Source organism: Saccharomycopsis crataegensis (assembly GCF_037102585.1).
Source record: "Saccharomycopsis crataegensis DNA, jcf7180000000097, whole genome shotgun sequence".
Classification (NCBI taxonomy): Eukaryota; Fungi; Ascomycota; class Saccharomycetes; order Ascoideales; family Saccharomycopsidaceae; genus Saccharomycopsis; species Saccharomycopsis crataegensis.
In genome coordinates this window covers 432,173-452,995 of record NW_027043837.1, presented here as the reverse complement: position 1 = coordinate 452,995, position 20,823 = coordinate 432,173, and the positions used below count along the sequence as shown (strand labels likewise).

The following is a 20,823-nucleotide window of genomic DNA, read 5'->3' as shown; positions in this document are numbered from 1 at the left end:
ATATTGCTTGTATTGTTGTAGCAACGCATACTTTTTCTTCTATTCGTATTGAGAATGTAATAGGTCATCAAGGGGGGGGGGGGGAGAATAAATGAAAAAAAAAAAAAAAAAAGGCAGAAAAATTTTGTCGTATTCACCGGCAGTGCATAAATCAGCCTGGGTGGGTGAGTGGGCCAGTATCAACGATATCTCTCGAACTATTAATTGTCTGTTGCCGTTTGTGTTTGCAAAGGGCCCAACCATCTTTGATAAGAAAAAAAGTTTAAAATGCGCGTCCCCTTTCCGTTCCTGTTGCTGGTGAAAATTTTTCTTGCGAGCAGTGATGCTCGCCTGTTGTTGTTCAGATGATGGTTCTTGAATAGGAAATAATGCAATGCTTACACCTGTGTGCATTGTTGGGTGAACATAACAACACATACCCGACAATCAGCTCTACAACAACAGTGATGATGTTGGCGGAATAATAAATAAGAAGCCCCTCACATGATAAACACATGCATTTGCACCCTCCATTTCCCCTTTTCTGTCCCAGGGGTGTGAGACACTTTCCCCACCCCCGAAAGCCCGAAAGAAGAAGCCCGCCGAAGAAAAAACATCTGGCCAAACCAAACCAAACCAAAACCGCCCAGTTTGTTGTTATGTGAGGGAAGAACAGCATCACATCATCATCGATCGATCGGTCTCTCTTTACTTAGCGCCCTACCTTCATACCCCATCAATCCCTTTTTATCTCTTTTATTTTTTATCACTGGCTGGATCTGGTCATAAAAAGTATCAAAGAAACCTATACATTACAATTACAATAACCATGTCATCGTTACACCTCAGTTATCAAAAGACCAACAAACAGGTGGCTTTCGACACCGCCAATAAAGACGCCTTGCCACTAGGAATATCATCGGAAGATCTCACTGAACAGCTCGTCCAATTAAATGAATTGGCCCAGCAGTTGATCTCTTTCGATGGCGAAGCCCCAAAAAACGCCGAACCTACAAAAAACATCTCCATGGGCGTGAAAAAGTGTCATGAAGCTGGTCTTTCATGTCTCAAGACTGCGAAATTCGAAGAGGCCATCAAGCATTTCTCCGAAGGTATCAAGATCGCTACAAACAGAAACAAGTGGGAAAGTTTCCAGTTGACATTATTCGAGACACATTTGTGCTTGATGAACCGTGCTGATGCTTATTTGATGAGTGGGAAGTACCCAGAGGCATTGCAAGATACCGATTTATTGATTAAAACCATGAATGTCAACCCTGATAATTTCTACAGAAGATCTATCGCTCACTTGGAATTGGGTTTCTTGAATGAAGCAAAAGTAGATTTAGAAAGAGGGTTGGCGTTCCAACCAAACAATGAAAAATTGAAGAGACAATTGCTTGTGGTGATGGCGAAAATCTTCCAAGAAGATGGAGATCTCTAATCCTCAACTTTTCAGTTTGCAATTATTATCAATAAACGTATTTGGCTGTTTTCATTTATTTCCTCTGTATTAATTGTATGTATTAATTGTATCGATGTATCAGTGTATCAATGTTAATGATAATTTGACAGTCTGGGTGAAAGAAACACTACACAAAAAAAAAAAAAAAAACACAATGCCTCTGTATATTCCCAATAAGATAGTGCAAAAACTCTACCAGCTTTTGCTAAATTCATAAACCATCTATATTCAAGAGGAAATACACTATCACCTCTTTACACACACACATATATATATACACACACACACACGCACACACACACACATTTATTTTGCAGTTAGAATAAGAAATGTACTTTTATATTTTAGGAATTTTTCCCAATGCTACCCAACGATATTTTAACCATCTAAATAAATCTAGTGACTGTGCTCTTCATGACCAAAGACTGGGTATCCAAATACCTTACGACGGCCAATAATTTCACCCAAAGAAAACAAACCAAAAAGTTGGACACCAATAGCACCATATTTTACAACACATTCTTTGGTGATTTTGAAACTCTTGGACAAATCCAAAACCTTTTGTGGGTTCTTGACATATTGTAAAGCTTGGGCGTACAAGCTCTTGTAAACGGTTTCGAAGTCCTTGACCTTTGGTGGAGCCAAACCTTCCTTGACATATACTTGTTTACCGAGTTCAGCAACAACCTTACCCCAGAAGACAGTTTGGTTGATAAGAACTAATTAAAGAGGGTTAGTAAATACCACTAGAATAAAGTAAATGAAAACAAAAATAAAAATAAAAATAAAAAAAACCATGTAATCACAATCCCTTAAAACATACATGAAACCTTGGAAGACAAACCAGAAGCAGTGGATTGCACTTTGGAGGTAGAATTGAAACGAACACCTTGGAAAGCGGTTCTTTGGAATCTGACTAAACTGCGACCGAACAACATTATTAAATTCTTCTTTTTTTTTCACTTTTGCTGAGAGGTTATCCTTTTGAATTCACAAGATTTACTTTCAAAAAATACAGTCTCTGTTTGTTCATTTTCACTCACTGACTTTTTTTTTCTTTCTTTCTTTCTGTCCTGAGAATTCTCACCGCTTCTCGGCCGGGTACCGCCACTACCGACCAATAATATGCAGCACTTTTATTTGGGCTCACCCAATGGGCAGTATAACCTATTTTTCTTTTCATGACACGAGAAATAATGGTACCTAAGGGTCTAATTAATGTACGTGAAATGACTATTCTGAGGAACCTTTCTCTCCCCATCACCGTTGATGTTTGATACCATGGTGAGAAACACAAACAGCGAAAATATAAAACAAAAAGCAAACGCATGCACGGCCGCTACCATGCAGGTTTACTACATCCTCTAACTGACAGATCAATTGGGTGTATTTGACGTATCAATTACCAAGAAAGTATATAAATACTGGAAATATACATCCCAGTTACTCCATTTTATATTAAAGTTTTATTGATTCTTTATAGTTAGAAAAAAAAAAAAACAGCAAAGCCCTCTTGTTCCTTTTCTTTCATATTCATCTATAGTCTCTTTCCATTTTAAAATGAATCCTTTTACCCTCTCCCTCGTTCTGCTTTTGACTTCTGTGGCTATGGGTAGCCCAGTTGTCTTCACTAAAGTTGTTGATATTTCCGTGACCTCCACTGTTGTTGTTGCTCCTCCTGACCAAACGGTAGTTGTCACTGTTGATGCATCTAACAAAAACCAACAATCTCATACCACCACAGTGTCACCACCCACTACACATTCTTCTTCATCCTCTCATCCAGCATCCTCCTCTTCCTCTTCATCATCCTCGTCTTCTCTTTCCACATTTCAACAAGAAATCTTGAGTGAACACAACAAGTATAGAAGTGCTGTTGGGTCCTCTAATTTGAGTTGGGACTCTAGCACTTTACAAAAACAGTCTGACAGTTATGCTCCAAAGCTCTGTTCTTTGGGCCTTAAACATTCGGGAGTGTCAGGCATGGGTGAGAACTTATACTGGGTCTCCTCATCTGGTGTCGATAAAAAGACGCTTGCTGACGACTCCACCACCGCTTGGTACGATGAAAAATCCGAATATAGTTCCAGCAATGAAAACTCTTTCCATTATTCTCAATTGGTTTGGAAAGGAACCACTCATCTTGCTTGTTCTTATGCCGACTGTGGTAGTTCCGGCACTTATGTGGTTTGCAATTATTCACCTCAAGGTAACATTATTGGTGAATTCGACAAAAATGTTCCTACTTAAATGATTTAGGCTTTCTTTTTTATTGATTGGATAGATTTTTCAATTTAGATTCATATAGATTTTTTTTTTTCTACAATAAAACCTTACAAAATAGACAAAAATCTTATTCAAATTCAAAATGTATATATTACAAGAAATATTAATCAAATCTATTTTTCTTTCAAAAAAAAAAAATTGTATAATACAGAATTGTATCAAGGGTTATGGAGTTCATTAATATGCTTACCTTCTAACATTTCATCAATATATGTGACGATTTTTGGAATGCATTCGGCCTCAATTCTTCGCAAGTCTTCACGAGGAGTCTTGTCTAAAACATATTCTGCAACATCTCTTGAATCCTTACTTTGACATCTATCGACCCCCACATTGATCGTCAAGAAATTTCCATCGCCAAGCTGTTGTTTTATTGATCTCAAACCATTGTGACCCCTGATCCCTGCTTTTCTTTTTCTAAGCTGGACTTTCCCTACCTTGAATCCCAATTCATCATTGACAATCACCAATACTGGGACATATCCTTTGGATTCCGTATACTGTTTCAATAAATTGTAATTTTTCTTCAACGGGGCTCCCGAAACGTTCATGTATGTGCCAGATTTATAGAAAAGCACCGGTAAATCTGGGGAAGTGGACGATGACGTCGGTAAAGCGCATTTGCATTTCTCAAGGTCGTTGTTGTACCAATCACTGAAACCATAGTATTGTCGTAGTTTTTCAACCACAAAATGACCAACGTTATGCCTAGTGCCTTCGTATTCGGGCTCAGGGTTCCCGATAGAACAAATGATAAGGTATGGCGATCCGACTCTAGGACTTCTTGGAATGCTTGCAGTTAATCTTGTTGGTAAACTACCCAAGGACATCAGCAGATGACAAAATGATCTATCAAAGAACAATCGGGTTTTCATATTGGTGGTGGGTTGCAACATGGTGGTTGCGGCGGCCCCAATTATGGGTTTTGAAGCACTTATAAAAGCAAGTTTTCTAGAAACATGCATTTTTGTAAGGATATTGACCGCGGTCATTTTCTTCAATACTAATGAGGAGTTGTTGGATAATCAAGACATTAATTATAATGTGATGATTTTTTTACCTGCATATAGAAGCGATGGAGAGGGGGGGAAGAGATGAAATTTCTTGGCCGGGTAGGTAGCCACCTTTTGTTCTGCCAATATAACACTTACGCTACCTGGTTATGGATGGGTACAAAAGATAATCATAAGCAAAGCTAAATGATTATGTAGAGATATGGAATATGAAGTATAATTGTTAAAATCGATAAAGACAAGAAAATTATAAGGGCGAATAGGGCCGCACAGATAATTTAATAATCAAAACCGTCAGTCGTCAGTACTACTATCAAAGAATGTGTAGTGAACTTAGACCTTTCCACCTTTAGAATCTACAATGCGAATTGATAACAGAGATTTTCGAATATCTAGATGCTTGTGAGCTTTTATTGGTAATGTGAGTGCTGCTGGACACACATAGTGTATATCATTGTGCGTTGTTTGTCTTGCTTGGCTCGGTGGAGATTTGTTGTGAGATGGTAAATGAGGATCCCAAGAGTCTAGAGGATATCTTTGAGCTCGCCCAAGAATCAGGGAGAGGGGGGGGATCCCTTTACTCATATTCACGACGAGAAAATAATTCCAACTGTTAGAATATATTACAATAATCTTCCAAAACTTGCAAAATATCTAGTGGCAATAAAACAGATTGTAATATATTCCACAACCTGGGAAGTTGTTGGCGCGAATAATATGATGATGCGAAAGAAAAAATTGAATGTTATCCGATTGCTTTTAAAACTGCTGTTGATTTCTCAGGTATGTGTAAATTTGAAAGTTAGCATGAATCGCTTACGTGAAATTGAAAATTTGCAAGGTTTACAGAGTCTTTAAGAGTTATATATATATATATATATATATACCAATAATCATCAATTCGAGCATTATATGTGTTGGCGAACACACTTACTTCGTTTTCTTTTCTGTGCTGCTATGACAATCCAATTAATGTGAATCTTGCGAGACTGCCCAAATTAAATAGAATCACCACTTTTAAATGCTTAATCCTCTTTAATAGATGGTCAATGCTCTCCAACTTGAGGAGATCACCGTCGATAAGTTTTCTTTTTCGTCTGGTAGTAGACTGGCCACTGATCAAATATTTGAATCTTCATGGTTGTGGGACCTCTCGTCTTTCGACTTTTAAAATCCCAAAGTTATCAAAGTTAATATTGATGAGTATTTGCCACTCTTTGCAACAGCTAGGTATGTTTGAAAAGGATAAAAAGTTTGAGGTACTTGGTGCTTGAACAATTGTTTTCCAACTATTTATTTCTACTTGTAGATTGGAGGTTGTATGTCAACTAGGGGGTGCTTCCTTCCAGAAGAACAGGAATCTTCTACATGGATATCTGAATATAGGATGTATGTGGTACCTTGGATATCACCATGATGTATAATAATATTCCATAGCTCGCTATCCGCATAAGGAAGGAATGACTGGTTAGTGAAGTGCCCATGGCCAACTTGAGAAGATGGTTGGAATGCAAAATATATAACTTCAATAGATGTTTCCCCTACTAAAAAAAGAGGGGGGATACTATGCTTTTCTGAAAACAATCCATTGACCAAAGTCAAGTTTATGCCAAGCAAAGTTGGCATCGGACGGTTTATTATTATCAAAAAAACACACATGGTGGTATGATATATACCATTCCATTGGTATTCATTAAACACATGCATACTTTTCCGGTACTTTTTGTCATCTCTGATAAGTGATAGGAAGAAAAATAAATAGGATTTGTTGCAATTTGTCGAAATCTGATAACCACTGTAGTAGCGTTACTAAGATATGTTTTAAATTATATATTGTTCTTGTCTGAGTGGGATGTCCTCATGCGTAGAGATAGTGGGGCAGGTGTGTCCCGACCGTTACTGTTTGCGTCTTGCAATTCGGGGATACTCATTGATTAGTGCCAAAATTTAGGCTGCAATGTCCCAGTTATCAACGCAAATTGCAAACATCCCTGGAGAACTGTGAAGGAACACCGATTATAAATCTAGGAGATAATTTACATCTATCTCTCGTACGATAGATAAGCTATCATCCCATCTTTTTTGTAATTCTTTTTTTTTTTTTTTGTTCTTTAGTTTATCATCGGCAATTAAGGTTTAGGAGTGATGCCTTGTGGTTTTATCTATCTGTGCATACAGAGCTGCAGAAATGGAAGGCTTCTTCTTCTGTCGCACTATCTGTCTATCTATCTGTCTATCTATCTGTCTATCTATCTGTCAAAGAAATATCCACCCCCCAGCTATCACAGTGTTATCGCGGGACCCCTACAAAACTCATGCTTCTCACAAGATCCCCCTGGTCATTTGAAAGCAATAATTCAGCTTATCAATACGAAATGATAATGAGCCTATACGAATATGGGCCAATCATTAAAGAAAAATCTCTTGGTTTCAATAAAAACAGTAAATAACATGGTGATTGCCCTGTAATTTCTTATCTGCCCAACCAGCACATATAATTAATTGTTCAAGCTTTTTTTTGTTTTTTTGTTTGTTTTAGTTTTAGTTTCCGTTCTGCAAAACACCCCCAGGTATAAATACTCCTGTTTTTCCAGTTATATTTTGTTATGACTTTTTATTGCTTCCCTTACTATCATACTTCGCCAATTATACGATAGAAATTATCAATCATCATGTCCGAAGCAAAGGTTAAATCAGAGTACGAAGTTGAGCACGTTGCTGGTAGCACTTCTCCATACTCTGGCGAAGCATCCAAGGGTGGTTTCTGGCAAAACTTTGTCGATTCTTTCAAAAGAGAAGGCAACCAGTTCACCAACACAGATGGTCTCACTGACAAAGAAAAGATTATTCAAATATCCGCCAAATCACCACTCCAAAAGAACTTGCAAAATCGTCATTTGCAAATGATTGCCATTGGTGGTTCTATCGGTACTGGTTTGTTCGTTGGTTCTGGTACCAGTTTGTTAACTGGTGGTCCGGCTGGTATTTTGATTGCTTACACCATGATTGGTACTTTTATTTTCACCACCGTGCAAGCTCTTGGTGAGTTGGCTGTTGCTTTTCCTGTTTCTGGTGCTTTTGCTGTTTACAACTCTCAATTCGTTTCTCCTGCTTGGGGTTTTGCGATGGCTTGGAATTATACTTTACAATGGATGGTCGTTTTGCCTTTTGAATTGGTTGTTGCTGGTATGGTTATCCAGTATTGGAATGATCAAATCAGTCCGGCTGCTTGGGTGTGTATTTTCTGGGTCTTAATTGCTACTATTAATATTTTTGGTGTCAAGGGTTATGGTGAAGCTGAATTCTGGTTTTCTCTTGTTAAAGTGGTTGCTGTTGTTGGTTACATCATTCTTGGGATCATTTTGGTCTGTGGTGGTGGTCCAAACCATGAATACATTGGTGGTAGATACTGGCAAAAACACGGTAAGACAGAAATCGCCCAAGGTGCTTTCCACCATGGTTTCAAAGGTCTTTGTTCTGTCTTTGTCACTGCTGCCTTTGCCTTTGGTGGTACCGAATTGTGTGCCCTTGCCGCTGCGGAAACCAATAACCCAAGAAAGTCTTTGCCAAAGGCCACCAAACAAGTTTTCTGGAGAATTGCTTTGTTCTATATCATCTCACTTACTCTCGTTGGTTTGCTTGTTCCATACGGTGACAAGAGTTTGGGTGGTGCCAGTTACGACGCTAAAGCCTCTCCATTTGTCATTTCCATTAAAAATGCTGGTATTAAAGCGTTGCCATCTATCTTTAACGTGGTTATTTTAATCTCTGTGCTTTCTGTCGGTAACTCTTCCACCTTTGGATGTTCCAGAACTATGGTTTCTATGGCCGAACAAGGTTTTGCCCCACCAATTCTTGGTTACATCGACAGGGCCGGTAGACCAATTGTTGCCACTTGCGTTGCTTTGACTTTCGGTCTTTTGTGTTTCCTTGTTGCCGCTAAGAATGAAGGTCTCGTTTTTGATTGGATGTTGGCTATTTCTGGTTTGTCTTTCATCTTCACCTGGGCGTCTGCTTGTGCTTGTCATATCATCTTCAGACTTGCTTTGAAGGCCCAAGGTAGAACCACCGATGAATTGTCCTTCACCGCCCAAACTGGTATGTGGGGTTCAGTCTACGGTGTCTTTGGTTTCTGTTGTATCCTTGCTGCTCAATTCTGGATTGCCGCTTGGCCATTCGATTTACCTGCAACCAGTGGTGGGCGTGCCAACAGCTTCTTCCAAGCTTACTTGGCTGCCCCAATCGTCATTGTTTTCTATTTTGGTTACATGCTCTGGAAAAGAGATTTCACAATCTTTAATGGTCTTAAAAACATTGATTTGGATACCGGTAGGAAGGTCGTCGATATGGACATGTTGAGGCAAGAAATTGTCGAAGAAAAGGCTTATGTTGCTTCCAAGCCTTGGTACTGGAGAGTCTACAATTTCTGGTGTTGAATTCAACCAGTTTTTGGACGACGTTTTTCCACAAAACCAATATTTTTTTTTTTTTTAGTTTTAATTTTTTCTTCCTCTTTGCTTTATTCTTTAGAATATATATTTTATTGCTTCGTTATTAATATATTTTGTTTTGCGTTTATTTCTCTTTTTTCTCGTATCTGATACTTATCTCAATATGGTTGTCTCTTTTTTTTTTTTGGCTTTACTTATAACTTGCTGTTATTTTTTAATCATAATTTACTACAGTGCAAAAAAAAAAAAAAAGAAAAAAAAAAAATTATCAAATATCATTCATTTCGTTAAAAGGAAGGAAGAAATAATTACGAATATTCTTCAGTTTCATTGTCAAATGTTTTTTCTGGGTTGATATGATTTTTTCCAAATTTTAAGAACACATGCACCATGCAAACCTTATTTAGACTCTAAGATCCCACTAACTCAGCTCACGGCGATTGAAAAGCTTTATCTGCTTATCGTCTAAGCCATTTTCAATACTATCACGATCCACACACATGTATTAGAATTGTGTCCACGAATTTATAAGAACAGTGCGTGAAAATGTCAGCATATACGTACATGCACTTACCTCTTCCGCCTTGTAGGAATATTTCCACAACCCTCATTTGACAAAATTGTTCCGTGATATTTTTCCTTGGTGATCTTTTTTATTTTTATTTTTGTATGCCGCTTGCAAACTCAGATTTGCAACAAGGGAAGAACTCGTACCATTACGGAGTGCACTTGTGCGAACAACTCCAGATTGATTATCTATTACCAGTCAGGCTAGTCTTGAGGTCGATTAAAGAGCCGTCTACTAAGTTATCAACTTGTTTAGCTCTTCTATTTACAAATTAGATGAGACTACACGATCATAAAATCTTTAAATAATAAATATGATGAATGAGTGGATGGATGCCCCCTCATATTCTGATTCCGGAACATAGTACTTAGTTGTAGGAGGCCATTGGCTCCGAAAATAGAAATAATACATTCCGCATAACTAGCTTGGTATCAACACAGGTCTATACCAAACACATAGGACATTTAGTGGTTTTCAATAAGCTCACAGCAGGTTGGATATAGCATATACTGATATGGTGGTTGTTATTAGATATACCGTTACCACGGGACTCATAGTGTATACCAATATGAAGGTACTTATCACATATACCATTCACACGGTATTTATTTCAAGTGATAAATACCATTGCATCGGTATATGCGTTTTTGTTAGTAAATATTGCAATTTACCAGGCATCTCTTAACCAGGTCAAAAAAAAAAGTGTTGAAGGTGTGTGGGGCATCGCAATTCACATTAATGCTGGCATATAGTATCGATAATTGTCAGGACTTAGGCAGTACGCTAGTGGGCGTCATGGGTGGTCTTACCGGACAGGCGGTCCGGAACTCCGATACGGTAACGGATACACGTGGTGTTGCCGTGTCGGTGTAGAGTACATAGTGATAGAATCCCCAACAGACCTAGGCTTCAACGGAGGAGAGGGGGATCAAGCGAGGACCACAAGGATATTAGTTGACCGAGATCTCTCCAAATTTGACCTGCAGTCCCCAACCGTGACTATAGTAAGCTCACTTTAACCCAATCCAGTGACAGATTAGAAGTCAGAGACCAGTTCTACCGATTAGACCGGTTCTACTCGACAAATTTAACCAAGTAATTGCAAAACTATTTTTTCCAACCCAAATCAATGATGTCGACTCCACCCCAATCGCCACAACTCAACTTGCTTGAAGGCTATCTAAATACCAGGAATAACATAACAATCGGAGACATGTATAAAGCGGAAGACAGAATAAACGATAAGATCAGGAGATTGGAAATAAAATTCAAGGACGAGATCATAGAGTTTTTCCTGCTGAGGCGCGGAGAGGAGTGGACTGCAAAGATACATCTTTGTTGCAGTCCACTCCTCTGCGACAAACGAATCAGAAGTAGTTCCAAAAGCCATTCAATTTGTGGAATACTTGAAAACCGACAAGATTATTACACCAGCAATATCAAAACTATTCACCATCAAGTTACCAGATGAGGATCGCAAGCATGAAATCTTGAACTTTCCCACAATTTTTCAGGATATAGCTGCCCCCGAGAAGAGAGTTATTAACGAAACCTATACATTGTACCGAGAAATACACAGAAGAATGATAGGGCAGATGATGACAACACTAGGTTTTGGCTACATGAAAGCTGTTAGTGAAATGGGAGGTGTTCCAGAAATTTCAAAAAAATTGGAGGAAGAATATTTAAAAGACTCAGTCCCTTTAAAAGTCCTTCAAGTAAAAGAATTCTGGGAAGAAAAAATGCATGCAGACACAATGGAATAAGCATTAACGAATCTCGGAAAATACGTGGATGATGCTACTGAGGAAGAGCAAAAAATGTTGTACCATGCGTTCATGGGTTGCCATCAAGATAAATACAACATCAATGAAAATATAGACTGGAACCTGTTGCTATTACAATATCATTATGACAACGCAACTATCTCACTAAAAGGTATTGCCGAATTCTGCAGAAAGATGGGGAAGACCCATTCGCGATGGAAAAAAGTGGGAATATTGGGCGCGTCAAAAAAGAAGTTCAATGGAAAATATGATCATAGCAGAGGGCATGACGATCATAGGAGAAATAACATGGGAAGAAGATATAATGGGAACGGACACAGCACAGAAAAACAGTCAATTGTGTCAAAGTTTATTGCGAAAGGAAGTTCTCAAATGATGCCTGGACCAGGCTATGTTGAATATCCAAAGAACCCTTTTTGTGCAAGCTGCGGTCTTCCACACCCTAAGAGTATCATGATAGATGGAACTTCATTCAAGCATGTATTTGACCTCGAAAAGAAAAACCATAATCACAAGGTGGTTGGAAAAATTTGCACACAAGATTAACTTGCTCAAACCTCCGGCTTTCTATGATGAAGTCGCAGCAATCGTGTCAAGAAAACTCAAAAAGTATTAGCAACCAAATACATCCCCAAAGCCGGTAATATTATGCAACTATGAGGCAACCCCAACACCGATCTTTTTTGCAGATGGTAGTAAAGTATTGACCGATGGAAAAGGAACCATCAATCTATTTGGATACAGTTTAGAATGTCTACATGTCAAAGGCAGTTATCAACTACTTAGTATACAAGAACTCAATGATATTGGAAAATGGGTCCTCTTCGCTGCACCAGATGCTTATTTATTACCCATGGTGCCACATCAGTAAAAGAGTATCTAGACCAAAGGGCTACAATTTGGTACAAATAAGAATTGAAATCACCAAAAAACTCGATTTTTGGAATTAAGATGGATCAAGCAGTTCCTTTTGATGATTTCTCAAGGTATACGAAAATCATAACAACTCAATCAAAGACCATATCAATCGATTGATGATGAGCTTCCGATAAGCTGGTATTATCCTGAAGTAGTCGGGTACCAATTGAAAGACACGCCCTTGATAGGAGAAGGTTGTGTTGTCATAATACCAGGAAAGAACTACCGATGCTTGGCTTTCTTTCTCTATTTTGATCCGTGACGGCAGGTTTATGTTTTAATGAATCCGACTGAAAACAAATTGATCACATCCACAAGAAGAGATATGAAAAATCTTAGAACCACAAAGTGTATTGTGAGTTGGTATAAAGTATTTTGTGTGGGATGGACAGTTAACAGCATAGATATTACCTCGAGAGATAATCCAAAAAAATTCGAAATTGCTGTCAAAACAATCCAATAGAAAGAAGCTGTACATTCTGATATGAATAGCTTTGAAACCCATGATGTATTTGAAGATGTGGAGAATGTTGATTCAATAGAAAATGTGGTATAGTTAGTGTTACACATAACGTCATTTTGGATATTTACCAGAAAACAGAATGAAGCATTTAAGGCCCTGATTCTACTCCCTCTGCTGATCAGCAAACGGGTGACTGTAGCTCAGCTTACGAACCCAACAAGAATGATGATATCCAAGTGCTTATAGTGGTTTACAAAGAGTATAAGAATCGATTTTTTTTTCATGACAACAGCCGTGTAAGGATAAGTACGAGCTTCTACTGTAACTCTTAATCCAGGTCATTTCCAATGATCAATGCTAATTCTGAGCTTCGGCTCAGGGCTATGGGTCTCGTTGTCTGAGACTTACCTTGCTTCATTATTGTCTGGGATCTGCTTGATTGTCTGATTGTCACAAAGCCTTAGAGGTATATTGGGAACTAAAAGACAAATAAGAGGAATGGAAGAAAAAATAACTGCAATACTAGAGTATGATGTGTCTGTAGGTCTTAAATAAGTTTTTGGGTGATGGGAAGAAAATGGCATATGGATGGCATCCTCCTACTGTTATATTCGAATCATTAGAATCTCTACTATTTTTTTTTTTTTTATAAAAAAAAACAACATCTTTAACATGAATAAATTTAACCATATGTCTCTGTCACCCTTTATGTTACACTCTTTTTTATTATTTATTACTATTTATTACTGCTTCGAAGTACATTCTATTTGTTAGATGAAGGGCTCAACTTAATTTTTTTTTATTTATGTATATTTTTACAATATACGGCCTTTTATATGAAAAATATTGCTGAATTGATATAAATTGTGACAGATCTAAAACTCATTTCTGAGCTAAAAAGGCTATAGTAATTGAAGAAAATGATATTCAGTGGTGCGTTTAGCAATATATGTAGAATACGCTATAAAAGCATTCAAAAATGAATGATGGCATAATACGGTTGTATAGTGTAGTGGTTATCACTTTCGGTTTTGATCCGAACAACCCCGGTTCGAATCCGGGTACGACCTCATTTTTTGAAGAATTTTCTGACGATACTTCATATACTTAATGTGGATCTTCTTTTTTTCTTTTCTTTTGTTATCATATTTTTATTTATGTTTTTAATCATTATTTTCTTTTCTCTCTCCATCTCTTCATTCGTTTCAAAAATTATCGTTTTTTTTTTTATTTTTCAAAATGATATTTCAAATCCTGAAAAGAATAATAGCTGAATGAATTTTCTACAACTAATGGTAATCTCAGATACAAAAATTAATTAAAGTAATATAACATTTCAGGTAAATCAAACAAATCAAAAAAGAAAAATAAAAGAAAAAAATATAGTAAAATGGAAAATCAAAGAACAAAGAGGGTTTTTTTTTTTTTTTGTTTCATTTTCATGTTTTGTTTAAAAGTCTAGAAGAACTGTATTCTAAAGAATTCTATTAAAGGGCAGCAATGATTAGTATCACAGTAAAGTATACTATGCCTCCCTATGAATATGATAATATTGGTCAATAAATGCCGGACAATATCAGTCAACAAAAGGAACAAAAACTGGAATTAAAAGTAGGCAGGCAATGGAATAAAAATGGGGAACAATAGAACGAATAAACATAGTTTTGATTTTTTTTTTCTTCATTTTTTATTTATTTTATGGGCTACTGCTCTCCAAATGCTTTCTCATTCTAATAATTGAATGGACTCGATGATTTTTGAATTCTTCATGATGTGTTCCCAGAAGTTGGAAGAGTTGGAACGGAACTTGAATTGGAACAATAAAGATTTTCAAACAAAACCACAATACCTTCGAACTATTAAGAGCCCACCATAATATCACCAGACTATTAACAATTGAATGGAAAATTTAAGAAAAAGAAGAATAAAGAATAAGAGAAAAAGTAATAATAAGAGGGTATGGTATGGGTATTAAGAAGTCGGATTTGATGGATGTTGTTTGTAATTTAGAGGAATGGGAGAAGAAGAAGAAGAAGAAGAAGAAAAAAACAAATTTCCAGAGATTGAAATAATGCTCCACTATTATTACCTTCAGAGTAATTCAAGAAGGAAATTATCTGTACATCATCAATACTCTAAAGATCGCTTTCTTCATCGGATTTTCTGTTTCTCTTAACTTTGAAGAAATTGATTCCCCCACTTTTGGTGGCAGGTTCTTCAGAAGTGGTGGCGGCGTATGGGTCTTCAAACTGCTGTACTGGAACGTCAGTGGCGACCACTGGTTGTGGTTGTTGAGGAGGCACTGCGGTGGTAGTAGGAGAAACCACTGGGAGGGCAGGCACCGCTTGTTGGTGATGGTGATGGTGGAGATTACCCAACAATTCGCTGTGTTTTTCATTTTCGGTATAAACACTACCGTTAGCCACAGCGTGTCTTTCTTTGGCACGGAGGTAGGCTTCTCTGACACATGCCCCAAAAGTGGTGACAAGGACAATCAAATTACACACTGCACTGGCCCATACAAACCCCATCAAAGCAGGACCAATCTTGGCATCGACAAAGTATTGTTTGGCAAGGGCGACGGTGGCGGTGTATAAGGCAGCGGCGGCGAATTGTAAAGTAGAAGCAATGAAGGTGAAGATGGCAGTGAGTTTTTGCAAATGGAACGAGAAAATGGCACTCAAGCAAATGATCAATGAGATCCCGGTAAACACCAAGGAAATGAGCAAACAAGCCCAAGCAACTCTGGACAAGTAGTAGAAAGTGTCACGGTTGTTAACGACATAATCTGGGATATTAGTTTCAGTTTCAAAGTTGTCAACTGGGGAGATTGGGATTGCTGGGCCAATGTCATAACAGTTCTTGGAGACCAGGCCAACTTTTTCACAGAGACCCCAGTATGTCCAGCGGGTGTTGGCATAAGCGTTAGGGATATCACTGGTGTCAGCTTCGAGCCAGTAGAAGTGGTCGAGGGGGAAGGAAGGATTACGACTGGAGCCAGAAAGGACAATCAATAAGAGCAAGAGGGTTGACCCTGCGAGGAAGAATAGGTCAATGAAACTAGATCTGAAATGGAGTCGGGCCATATTTTTACTTGAATGTGTATATCTGTAATTAGTGTAGATTTTTGGAGGGGGAGATATAGATACAAATGTCGCTGTATCTGGAATCCTGCCAAATATATATTGTATGGAAAAGCAACTCACAAAAAAAAAAAAAAAATTGCCAACCTGCCAGGAAAAAGCAAACAAAAACAGGGAAAAAAGGGAAAAACCGAAAAATAAACAATAACACTGTCACATGACATCATCAAGGTTGCGGACAATAGACTTTTATATGTCTATTGCGATAATACCAGTAGTGGCAACAGATATATTATATTATAGGAAGAAGCACCGTATTCTATTATATATAGACACATATCTAATAGATGAATGCCACACCGTGATGGGTGGCGGTGCTTCAGTAATTTGCGTGAGAGCGACAGTGGTTGGGAGAATATGGGGTGACTTACCCCTGGTTAATACATCACACCATTCATACATTAAAGAACAGAATGCGTGCATATATTTCCCAATTGGGAAGACACAACATAACATAACATAACATGTTGTAGTACAACACTGTTTTTGTAAAAAACAAAATACAATCCTGGATATTGGTTGAAAAAAAATATAAAATATATATATAAACAATATCTAATCCCATCTGACAGGAGAGATAGTAGATGAGGAAGAAAAAATAAAAGTAAAAAATACAATCCTATATAAAGAGAAAATCAAAATATATAATCTAAATCTAATAAAACAAGGGTCGAAAGTTAATAATAAAAAGTGATCCAAAAAAAGGCTATATAAAATGTTGTACACTGTCCTTTAGCAATAACACTAGAGGCAAATAATAGAATAATAAAAATAAGGTATACAAAGTCGATCAATCAGTGAGAATTCAATTGTCTTTCTCAAGCAACATTCCACGTGAAAAAGATTCAACAAAAAAAAAAAAAACTCATAACAAGAATAATCTCATCAAGAATAAGTTCATCAAGAAAGTCAAAGAAAATAAAATAAATAAATAAAACTCAAAGGAGTTTTAAATTTTAACAGATGGTTTAATAAAGAATTTCCACCGTTATAGAGAGCAGCATTCACGCTGTTTAGTAGAAAACAAAGTTGGCAGTACCACTGGTGACACTAACAGTACAACCATCAGTACCATCACCATTGTAAACACCATTGGCGTAAACACAATCACCAATAACAGTAGCGCCATCAGCACCTTCAATCTTCAAAGAGTAAGATGGTGGGGTTTTGTTGTTAGGATTTGGAATAATACTCAAGTAAGTGATACCATCAGTCATACCAGCACCAGCAACAACTGGAGACCAGTTACCAATACCGCTACCATCGGTACCCCAGACACACCCTTCTTCAACGTCAACACCGGCGTCATTGATATAGTATTGGGAAGAGGTACCTTTACCTTCCCATTTGAAGTAAGTACCAGAGTTAACAACAGACATTGGCTTGGTGGAGCCGGCGGTCAATCTAGTTGGGACAACCATGTTTTCAGAACCTGGGTAATCGGTTCTACACAAAGAAACAACCTTATCAATTTTAGAAACAGCGTTAGCGGTTTGTTCACCCCATTCACACAAGTAGTCAGTGTTGGTGTTGGTTCTGTACAACTTGCCGTTCTTACAAATCAAACCACCACGGGATTGACCATCACTTGGTTGAGTAGATGGCCATTGAGTCTTGGACATACCGGCTTGACAAGCATAAGAACAGTAGTAACCTTCTTCACAAGAAGTTTTGGTGTAACCACCTTCGTTCATGACGGAGGCCCAACCACTAATTCCGACCCAGTCAAGGGAGACCACACCGTTACCAGTTGGGACACCAGCAGAACAGTCAAGGACACCATCTTCAAATTTACCAGTTGGGTTAGAGAAGGAAGACAAATCACCGTCAATACCAGAAGAAGAAGAGGAAGAGGAAGAGGAAGAGGAAGAAGAGCTAGTAGCAGAGCTGGATGCGGAGCTAGATGCAGCGGCACTTGAAGATGCAGAACTAGACGCAACGGCAGAGCTAGTGACAGCAGAACTAGTTACAACAGAACTAGTGACAGCAGAGCTGGAAGAGGAAGCGACAACACTGGCGGCCTCAACAGCTTTGTCTTCAACAGCAGTGAGAGTTGGAGCCACAGTGGAAGTAGTTTCCTTACCAGCGGTGATGTAGATAAGGGTGGTATCGGTGACATAAACGGTTGCAACGGCTGGGGCAGCTTCACGCTTGTGGTAATGGTGAACACCTTGTCTTGGAGCAGGAACGGCCAAGACGGCAGAGGCCATTAAACCAGTAAGGAAAGTAAGAGAGAATTGCATTTTTTTTTTTTTTTGATAGATTCTCAACAGGGATCAACTAGATGGCAAACGAATTTTTGATGTAATAGAATCTAATGGAATGACAAAAGAATGGCTGAGTAAATGAATGAATGAAAGGATTCAACTTATTGTAACTAAATGAGTGACTATCAGGACCGTGCTGATTTGAGTAAGTAACAATAGTTGATTCTTTGTCGGTTGATCTGAGAGAAGAAGAGAAAAAGAAGAAGAAGAAAAGAGGAAGTAATTTTTTTTTTTTGCAGAAAATCCTTCTTTTTTTTAACCGCCGTCATAGGGAAAAAAAAGGAGTTTTTTCCCCTTTTCTTTTTCCTTTTTTTTTTTTTTTTTTTTTTTTTTTTTTTCTTTCTCTGCGCGTCCTCGTGATGGTGCATTGTATTGCATTGCATTGCATCACACCGGGTGACATCCTTCAAGAAGAAATACCATTACGGCGGTACACATATAGATCATCAAACCCATCATCAACAACACTGATTACAATCAATAGATCCATTCAAAATGCACTTTTTTTTTTACGATGCCACTAAAAATCTCAAAAAAAAGAAAACAAAACTAAAGGAAAGAAAAAGAACACCAAATAGCTATTGAAATAGCACTTAAAAAAATATAAATGAAGTTTCAAAAAAGTAATAATACAAGAAGTATATATATATATGAAAATATATATTATACAATGAGCCCTTGGTTTTTAGAACGTCTAATATTATTCTTCTTCTGAACCCGATAAACAATCGTCGCCATGTAGCAAACTACCGCGGCAATCATAAAATAGAACCATTTTTTCACGCTATTCCACCATTCGCTTCTCTTGGCTCTTCTTTCCACTCTTCTTTGCTCAGCTTCCTTCTTGATCCGCTTCTCGGCGTTTATCAATCTTTTAAGAGTACGTCTCATTTGTTTGCCGTCCTTCTTTTGTGAAACAACCCGTCTTCTCTTGGTATGGTCATCCAACTGATATTCTTCGGTGACATCTTCAAACTTGTCTGGTGATGACGGATCATTCATAACGTCCACAAGTTTTTGGAATTCGGTCACTGGATTGCCATCATGGTCTTTCAAAGAATAAATACGAGCTTCAAAAATATCGACAATCTCCGATAAATCCCCGGTTTGGGCGCTGAAACCTACATGGAATTTCTCTGGTAAATAAACCTCTTGCAATGTGAAACAGTTAGTCCATACCCCTTCGTTTTTGTAATCAAAGTCCAAGGAAACGTAACCGTCTTCGATGTAGACCAACCGGGCCTTCACCACTCCACTCGATGGGTTCCATAAGCTTCTGGCAATACATCCGGAAATCTCATTGGCTTTCCCATCATTATCATTATCATATCTTTGAGTCCCGTCGTTCCGACTGGCCAAAACATATGGGAAAATCCCCGATCTACCATTACGGTAGGTATCGACGTAAATCCCAAACCCTTTGTAATACTCATTGACCCCGAACATCTCGCCTTGATCCAACTTATACTCGCTGAACAACACCGCCATACCATCACCATGAAGTGACGAAACCTCTCCATTGCCTGAAAGGGCGAAATTCCATTCCATGACGAACGACTGCAAGTCTACTTGCGAATTACTGAAAAAGCTCGATTTCTGGTGTTTTTTCAACAGAGTGAGCCTGACGTATTGGTCATTACGGATCAACACGTCCCCGGTGAATTCGTAGTTCTGTTCATCGACCTCATTGTTCAAATATGGCATTGCCAATCTAAATTTCGGGAGTTCGTGTTTTTGAAGCAAATTGCCTCCGGCAATCAAGGTGTTGATCTCCTCGTTGGTCAAATCACGATTCGATGACGAAATCCCTTGGTACAGGGAATCACCACTAGGCACGGTGACATTCCCACCCCGAAATACTTTATTGATGAATATTAAAGATAAAAGGGCGGTAATTATCCAGAGAGTGTAACGTAATGGTTTACTCTGGCTTATACGTCGCCGAATGTAGAATGATAATAATCCGATATCCATAATAACCGTGGGTGTCCTTTTAATGGGGAAAAAATGTGATAAAAAAAATTGGTGCAGTCAATAATAGATAGCAAATATTATTTATTTATTGTCCCTTCGGCTCCTAATGGAAAACAATATCCTATCCCTAGTTTAATAATAATAATCCCCACCCATAAAATACCCTGTTTGATTTGTCGGTCAAATCATTTTTTTTTTTTTACTGCGAACCTCCTGCCAACTGCCCTCGGAACACTGGTGCTACACACGTGTGATGGCAGTCAATTCCGGTGGGAAAGAGCTGAAGAACCATTTATTGATATTAAAATATATATTATTATTACACGGGATGTTTTTCACAATATATTATTATTATTAGATATATCCCCTTGGCAGCTATCAAGTGAGAAACATATAATTTATTTTGCTGGGACATAACTAATGAACGTACCGTTAACATGTATACATCTAACCCTTCGACATGATAAATTATCATTAATGATCTATTAAATTTACACGGAGAAATAGGA

At 38.0% G+C, this 20,823-nt stretch overlaps 9 protein-coding genes across 9 annotated transcripts; 4 read left to right on the top strand and 5 right to left on the bottom strand. All coding sequences in view use genetic code 12, as the record gives it.

The window, feature by feature from the left end:
* Positions 1-808: 808 nt before the first annotated feature.
* Positions 809-1,423, top strand: SEC72 (Sec63 complex subunit SEC72; the record flags this gene model as incomplete). Its single annotated transcript, XM_064999196.1, has 1 exon — positions 809-1,423. The coding sequence occupies one exon, from the start codon at positions 809-811 to the stop codon at positions 1,421-1,423; it is 615 nt and encodes a 204-aa protein (XP_064855268.1).
* A 417-nt stretch (positions 1,424-1,840) lies between these two features.
* ATP20 (F1F0 ATP synthase subunit g) lies at positions 1,841-2,382 on the bottom strand (the record flags this gene model as incomplete). Its single annotated transcript, XM_064999195.1, has 2 exons — positions 1,841-2,163; positions 2,268-2,382. 2 exons carry the CDS (start codon positions 2,380-2,382, stop codon positions 1,841-1,843), a joined length of 438 nt encoding a protein of 145 aa, XP_064855267.1.
* Positions 2,383-3,052: 670 nt separating this feature from the next.
* DASC09_056090 (uncharacterized protein) lies at positions 3,053-3,694 on the top strand (the record flags this gene model as incomplete). Its single annotated transcript, XM_064999194.1, has 1 exon — positions 3,053-3,694. The coding sequence occupies one exon, from the start codon at positions 3,053-3,055 to the stop codon at positions 3,692-3,694; it is 642 nt and encodes a 213-aa protein (XP_064855266.1).
* A 194-nt stretch (positions 3,695-3,888) lies between these two features.
* DASC09_056080 (uncharacterized protein) lies at positions 3,889-4,722 on the bottom strand (the record flags this gene model as incomplete). Its single annotated transcript, XM_064999193.1, has 1 exon — positions 3,889-4,722. One exon carries the CDS (start codon positions 4,720-4,722, stop codon positions 3,889-3,891), a length of 834 nt encoding a protein of 277 aa, XP_064855265.1.
* Positions 4,723-10,891: 6,169 nt separating this feature from the next.
* DASC09_056070 (uncharacterized protein) lies at positions 10,892-11,528 on the top strand (the record flags this gene model as incomplete). Its single annotated transcript, XM_064999192.1, has 2 exons — positions 10,892-10,977; positions 11,078-11,528. The coding sequence occupies 2 exons, from the start codon at positions 10,892-10,894 to the stop codon at positions 11,526-11,528; spliced, it is 537 nt and encodes a 178-aa protein (XP_064855264.1).
* A 54-nt stretch (positions 11,529-11,582) lies between these two features.
* DASC09_056060 (uncharacterized protein) lies at positions 11,583-12,095 on the top strand (the record flags this gene model as incomplete). The annotated part of the gene is made up of 1 exon (XM_064999191.1): positions 11,583-12,095. One exon carries the CDS (start codon positions 11,583-11,585, stop codon positions 12,093-12,095), a length of 513 nt encoding a protein of 170 aa, XP_064855263.1.
* Positions 12,096-15,065: 2,970 nt separating this feature from the next.
* On the bottom strand, positions 15,066-16,016 carry DASC09_056050 (SUR7/PalI family protein; the record flags this gene model as incomplete). The annotated part of the gene is made up of 1 exon (XM_064999190.1): positions 15,066-16,016. The coding sequence occupies one exon, from the start codon at positions 16,014-16,016 to the stop codon at positions 15,066-15,068; it is 951 nt and encodes a 316-aa protein (XP_064855262.1).
* Positions 16,017-17,086: 1,070 nt separating this feature from the next.
* DASC09_056040 (SUN domain-containing protein) lies at positions 17,087-18,316 on the bottom strand (the record flags this gene model as incomplete). Its single annotated transcript, XM_064999189.1, has 1 exon — positions 17,087-18,316. The coding sequence occupies one exon, from the start codon at positions 18,314-18,316 to the stop codon at positions 17,087-17,089; it is 1,230 nt and encodes a 409-aa protein (XP_064855261.1).
* Positions 18,317-19,003: 687 nt separating this feature from the next.
* On the bottom strand, positions 19,004-20,314 carry DASC09_056030 (legume-like lectin family protein; the record flags this gene model as incomplete). Its single annotated transcript, XM_064999188.1, has 1 exon — positions 19,004-20,314. One exon carries the CDS (start codon positions 20,312-20,314, stop codon positions 19,004-19,006), a length of 1,311 nt encoding a protein of 436 aa, XP_064855260.1.
* Positions 20,315-20,823: the final 509 nt, after the last annotated feature.